We start from the raw sequence: 6,424 nt of genomic DNA, 5'->3' as shown, positions 1-6,424 counted from the left end.
GAATGCGGCATGCCCGCTCACCACGCACGCGCGGCGCGGCGGGTGCACCTAGCGATTCCCCAGGCGCTCTAGGGAGAGGTCGAGAAAGGCGCGCTGACGCCACGTCCGGTTGAGAACGAGGGCGAAGTCAAAAAACGTCACGGAGAAGCGCATCCCATCGACCAATCAGCGTTTCCAGCCTGCCGTCCCGCAAACGCTTCTCACGCTAGACGTCTTGTCGGACGTCTAGAGAATTGGAACGCACCCAGAGTTTCTTACTATTATAGTAAGAAACTCTATGCCTAGAGCAAAGCCCAAACCCCGCGCACGCGCGAACACACGCACAAATGCACTTTTTGTTTTGTTTTTAACATTGCAGAAGTAATCACTGTAACAACTGAAGATCTCTTTTGATTTGCTGTATTTATTTACCCTGATTATTATTTTTGCACTCATTGTCCACAAGAAACCAGCAATATTACTTGTAAAGTCCTGCCAAATCTGGCGTCCGTGAATCGCGTTGTCAAGTAACGTTGAGAAGTGAAAGTTTTTTTTGTTATTTTTGTGTTTTTCCTGGTTTCCTTTGATTCGGTCTTTCGTGCATTGGGTATGAGGAGGTTATAATTGGTTCTATTTGCTCATAAATACTCAGCGACATCATGCCCGTTGACTGGCTTACCCAGTACCTCACGCTAGAAAATGTTTGCTTAGGTGTCAACCTCGTCACACTTAGTGTGATCTACAAGGCGTACCGATCTAGAGTGACCAACTTCGAGGCAGTCCAGGTGAGAGAGTTTTTGTTTTTCACTGTGCATGTCTTGATGAGTCTTCGCTTGCCATGCAGCTATAGCTTTTAATGAGAAGTGACCAAACCATGAACCTCTGCAACAGCAAATTGAATGATGTATTGTTAGCCAAATGTTTCGGGAAACAACGTAATGAGGACACTCCAGGTTACATATACGGCTAAGCATATTTCCTGTATTGCACTTGTTAAATCTGAAAATATCTCGACTAATTTCATATAACCTAAGTGAGAGCCTAGCTACAGCAACTTCCTTGCAGAAAGAAGAAAGAATACTGGTCGTGTGTGTCGTTCTTAAACGTTGTTCCGTCATCTTGTGACAGTATACGCTGCAGCTTGATCAGTTGGAAAACTTGCTCAAACGACGTGGACAGCTGTTCACCGCTGGCCTTCGTGCTTAATAAGCGTTCGTTTCGCTTTTGGTACCACCGCCAGCCTTGAGGCACATCTGCGAGAATAATTCCTTGCCTTCGTTTCGCCTTTACAGACAGCTCGTCAATTTGACATCGATCATCACCTGGCATCCAAATTGCGTGAAGAATATCCCGACGGCACTGCCGTGCACGCTGTCATCAGGGGCCATGTCAAGGCCTTGGGCGACACCATTAAGAGCAGGCACATGCGCCATGCCAAGGCTGTCATCCAGGAGTGCTGCCTCACGGAGCACAAGATCCAGTGGAGCCCTGTGTCCCGCTTCTGGTAAGTATGCACACGTGATAACGCTGTATTGCCCAGGCAGCAAAAGATTGTGGGATAAAAGTTGCATACTTCAAGCGTTTTGTTGTTACTGGTCCCAGTATTGCAGATTCAAAGCCGCTGTTTTGGGGTATATGTCATTACCGGCGGACAAAAATGTACAGGAGACAAATATCTGAATGTTTAAGCATGGCCAAATTTTTGCACGCATGTTTTGATATTTACCGCCGTCTGCAAACTTAACACGGTACGTTGCTTTCAAATCATGAAAATCTAAAAAAAAAAAAAATAATTGAATATCAGAAAACACCAGAGTTCGTATTTATAAGGCTTTTTAAATTATATCGTGAAATATGTTCCCAAAAAACAGCCCAGAAGTGACTTTTGACATGTTTCATGACCGTAAGTAGCACAAAACTGGCTGAAATCTCCGTGAAAATGCCACTTATCTGAAATGTTTTTTGACCTGACTGCCCTGCTTGCAGAAAATGTAGCACAACAATGGCTTCATGGATTTTCTTGCGGTTTGTTGCATTGTGTTCCTTGATAACTTTTTTATTCAGTGATGCACCTACATTTCTGAATTACTTACTTGTCTTTTTGTTTATTCCCTAACTAATTTGATGCGACAATGATGAGTGCATCATGCAAGCATGGATATAGCATTCTGTGTAGAAAAAATCAAGCAGCTAAAAGTATTTGGAGAATATCACTGCGTCGGCCATTCCTTTGGGTAAAACTTAAAAGTGACTGAAGACTCCTATGCCGTTTTGTTGTCATGCTAGGCTTTCTGCAAGTTCGGTATAACATTGAAGCATATAAAAATTTATAATACCAAAACCACTTAAGATTTTTCATTGAAACTTTGTATTTAAGCATTCTGTGGACTTTCCAATAAGCATGCGGCAAATTTCATTGCTCTACATGGAAAAAGAAAACATTTGACCTCTTAAACCCGCGTCCCTGCTTAAAAGGGACGCTGAGAGGACAACTCCAATCAATGATTGGTCTCAGTAAAAATTGATTTTTAGCTCATACTGGGTATTTTAATATTTTTCCAGCAAAAAAAATATATATATATATATTTATGGCTGAAAAAATTGAACTTTAAAATTTTGCTGCTACTTGGTTCAAACTTGTGACGTCCACACCGAGAAGGATTCTCAGTGACCGTGTAATGTAGCCTCCGGGATCTACGTCAGATGTTTAGTGTCAACACACGCAGTTTACTTGCAAAATCGGCGGGTGATGGTGACAACTGCATTAAGTTTAAAAGGTTCGTATCAGTGGGAGCGGTCTCTTCAGCATTAGAATTTCACGGTCTGTCGATACAGGGCACCTTCAATTAGTCCTCAGTACCTACGGATGCTCAAGCGTATGGCTTGGACTGAAATTATCTCCGTGGAGCATTGGCTGCTGGGTCTAAGACTATTCTTCGGTGGCTGCAGGGTGTCCATCATCATCAGCCGCTGCATACGCATTGTGCAACATGGTTTCAGATCCAGCGGCCTAGGCTTTGGGGCGCTAATGTCAGTCGAAGCTATGTGCTCAAGCATTCGTGTTAAGTTTGTGGGCGGCAGTGTATTTGTAGCACCACTAAACATGTTGAGAAGCACTGAGAAGAAGATGAAATGTCTAGCATGAGCTAGCAAGCGTTGGCACGCATTCAGAACAGAATGTCCTGGGTTTCTAGGGAAAGCTGACGTGTTTATCAGGGCCCTTATTCCTAACTTGTTTCGAAAACGTCCCTTTCACCAATCGGAGGTTGCCTAAAGAGACGTTTTCAAAACAAGCGTTTTCAAAAGGGACACAAGTCTAAATATAGGCCAAGCTTGGCATTCTACTTCCATTTTAGGCTGCCATGAGTGCCTGCCCGCATATAATTGGTAACTCACATGTGATACCTATAACCATGCTGGTAAATTGTTAAATTGGTTTTTGAGGAAAGGAAATGGCGCAGCATCTGTCTCACATATATCAGTGGACACCTGAGCTGTAAGGGAAGGGAGGAAGGTAGGAGTAAAAGAAGAAAGACAGAAAGAGGTGCTGTAGAGGAGGTCTCCGGAATAATTTCGACCACCTGGGGAGAATAATTTCGACCACCTGGGGAGAATAATTTCGACCACCTGGGGATTTTTAACCTACGGGCGCCTCTTGTGTTTCGCCTAACCATGCTGTCAGCAGGTAAAATTCGAAGTCATTTTTTCATCTGCTGATGTAGCATTATGCCCCATGAAATATTTGGTTCTACCAGGAGGCTTCACCATTTGCAGAGGCTTCACCATTAGCGTCATGAAGAACAGCACACAAAGATAAATACAAATATATTAAAGGAGAATACACACTGAATTCCGGTTGCATGTTCCCCCTTTGTAATGATGTGTAAGACATGGATCACCATGTTGTATTCACCTAGTACTGCTAAACAATTTCTAATTGAATTTCTTCTCTCACCTGTTTTGGTTTCAATTTCAACAGCCTAGCGATGGCTGTGACGCCAAAGGTCATGTGAGGCATGAATAAAACTGCAATATAACTGCTGCTTCTTCACTCGTGAATCCAGCTCCTGAGGAAGGCTAACTTTAGCACTGTGGTGAATTGAAACCATAAATTAGTAGTTATGTCTTACTTTGTTTCATGCCTCACGTAACCTACACACACCTTTGACATCGTAGCCATCGCTCTGCTGCTGAAACCAGAACTAGACTGGGTAAGAGAAGAAATGGAATCATAAATTACTTAGTAGTCTTAGGTGAATACCATATGGTGATTCATGGATGCTAAAGTCTTGTGCATCATTACAAAGAAAAAAACATGCAAACCAAAAGTGTGGTGTCTGTATTTCTTCAAAAAGGCAGGCAAATACGCACTTGCCGTTTCCTGCTTATCATCTGCATGTGTTCGGTCTTGTGCACTGTTCTTCATGTATAGAATAGTGAACCAACGAGCCCAAGCTGCAGTATTTCACATTGTAGGCTCTCTGCATCTCTGGCAGGTGACCCATTTTGCTGTGAAAAATATATTTGGAAGTGCACTTGTTAAGGGTAGTGCTGCGGGTGTTAGATATTATTTTTCAAGCAGAAACAAAAACTATTGAAATTTGTACATACTGTATCATACTTAATGTAAAATTCAGTCCAGTCACAGTTAACACTGCCTTGCTTTTTTGCAGATACTGTCATTGCTTAATGGCACTGTTTGCCAGATTATTTAGCCATAAAGTTTCCTTGGCTGATCACTGATCACTAATATTGAGATTCTGCATTCTGGCAACTGCAGTCATGTTATGCTGGTCAGGACAGCAGTTCCTAAACAAGTTAGATTAAACTAGGCAAGACGGAAATTATAACCTTGATGTAAGAGGGAAAAAAATTCATTGTGTAATGTATAATTGTTTGCTATCTAGCTCTGTTACCGTACAATACTTGGTGAGTGTCCATGAATCCCTACCGATCTGCGGACCACTCCCCCACTGACCTACCTACTAGTCCTCTGCAGTATTCTGGCAGTATAGACACTTCCCTTGTGCTTTTTTTTTCTACACCTTGTCACTGCATGTTAGAGGTGTCATCATTGTCACATTTTGTGCCTTTTCATTTTTCTCATGAATTTTCTGCTAGGAGTCTCATGTTTCCTTCCTCTGCCATTAATATGATGAATCAGTGATGTTAATTACTTGATTGAATTTTTTTCTCAATTCTTATTTAATTAAGAAAAAAGCGCCAATAAAGTGGGTAACTAGACATTGAGGGCACCCTTGTGTACATGTGATGCTAAAGTTCTTTCTGTGTTCATGTGACTGAAATGAAGCTTCCTTTCAAGGTCACAGACCCAGCGGGAGATACAGCGCATCCTCAACTTTGTGCCATTTGGCCTGGTGTCACGGCACAGCAACGTGATGGTGGAAGTGGTGGACCCCTTGGAGTGCGAAAATGTGCCAGTAAACTGTGTTTACGAAAACTTCATCCCAAATCGAGAAGGTCTCAGCGGAGTCTTTTTTGGCTGGCTGCGTGGAGAACAGACCAAGGGCATCGAAGAGCAGGAGTTCCTTCTTGAAGAAGGCTCTGCGCTGACAGCATTTGGCACCCTAACTGTCGCGGAAGATGGTACAGTCAAGCTGGTTCCCCCGACCGACGGTGTCTGCTATTACCTCACGCAGCTCAGCCACCCTGCGCTTGTGTCAAAGCTACGCTCTGAACTCGGAGTGCTGCGTGTTGTTAGCCTGGTGCTTGGGTGCACAGCTGTGGGCCTCTCCTGCTACTTGGTGTTCACGTGGTGGAAGGCGAAACAGGCGCAAGCCCAGAGAAGGAAGGACTCTCTACGTCGTGAAGAAGCGAGGAAGCAGCGGCGAAAACTCAACCGGGAGTCGACTTCAGAGCACCCGTCCTGTGTCATCTGCCGCACAAACCCTGTGGAGGTGATGATCCTGGAGTGTGGCCATGTTTGTTTGTGCACAGACTGCTCAGATATGGTCACTGGGAACTGTCCCATGTGCAGGGCTTCTATCAAAAGAATTGTAGCAGCATTCCTTCCCTGACCCGCTGGTTGAGTGGTGTAACATCCCTAAGACCTTTCCGACAACAAGTATATACGGTGTTTTTGCAGATTCGCACACACTAGGTTACTGTGTGCTGGTTTCATACGAATTTCATACCTTTCCCAAATTTTTCTGCCGAATTTCATGCCTGTAATGGTAACAGGTGTGCTAATCATTACTTTGTAGCACTATTTGAAATGTGCATACAAGAAAAAGTTTAAAGACAATTGATAGTTACTTCAAAGTTATAGGCGAGGTCCGCTGTTTTTTTACGCTCAAGAACAATTTTGTGAGGCCGTGTATTTGGCTTTGGGCTATTTAACATATCCTCAAGTTCTTGCTGTTAGTCTTGTGATTAACTGGAGAGTTTTAAATAAAGGAGCCTCCTGCTGTGTGGCAACAAATTA

The 6,424-nt window shown here is 43.4% G+C and overlaps 1 protein-coding gene across 1 annotated transcript; it reads left to right on the top strand.

The window, feature by feature from the left end:
• Positions 1–532: 532 nt before the first annotated feature.
• On the top strand, positions 533–6,424 carry LOC149364437 (mitochondrial E3 ubiquitin protein ligase 1-like). The gene is made up of 3 exons (XM_089574370.1): positions 533–764; positions 1,272–1,483; positions 5,303–6,424. The coding sequence occupies exons 1-3, from the start codon at positions 639–641 to the stop codon at positions 6,015–6,017; spliced, it is 1,053 nt and encodes a 350-aa protein (XP_089430496.1). The 5' UTR covers positions 533–638; the 3' UTR covers positions 6,018–6,424.

This window comes from Amblyomma mixtum, chromosome 2, assembly GCF_055824585.1.
Source record: "Amblyomma mixtum isolate Tamu chromosome 2, ASM5582458v1, whole genome shotgun sequence".
NCBI lineage: Eukaryota > Metazoa > Arthropoda > Arachnida > Ixodida > Ixodidae > Amblyomma > Amblyomma mixtum.
Note: the sequence above shows the minus strand (reverse complement) of the source record. Positions and strands in the feature narration are given on the sequence as shown.

Coding starts and splice junctions, on each gene's coding strand:
- LOC149364437 (XM_089574370.1), top strand. CDS start 639: ATGCCCGTTGACTGGCTTACCCAGTACCTCACGCTAGAAAATGTTTGC. Junction 765..1,271: donor CCAACTTCGAGGCAGTCCAG/GTGAGAGAGTTT, acceptor TCGCCTTTACAG/ACAGCTCGTCAATTTGACAT. Junction 1,484..5,302: donor AGCCCTGTGTCCCGCTTCTG/GTAAGTATGCAC, acceptor CTTCCTTTCAAG/GTCACAGACCCAGCGGGAGA.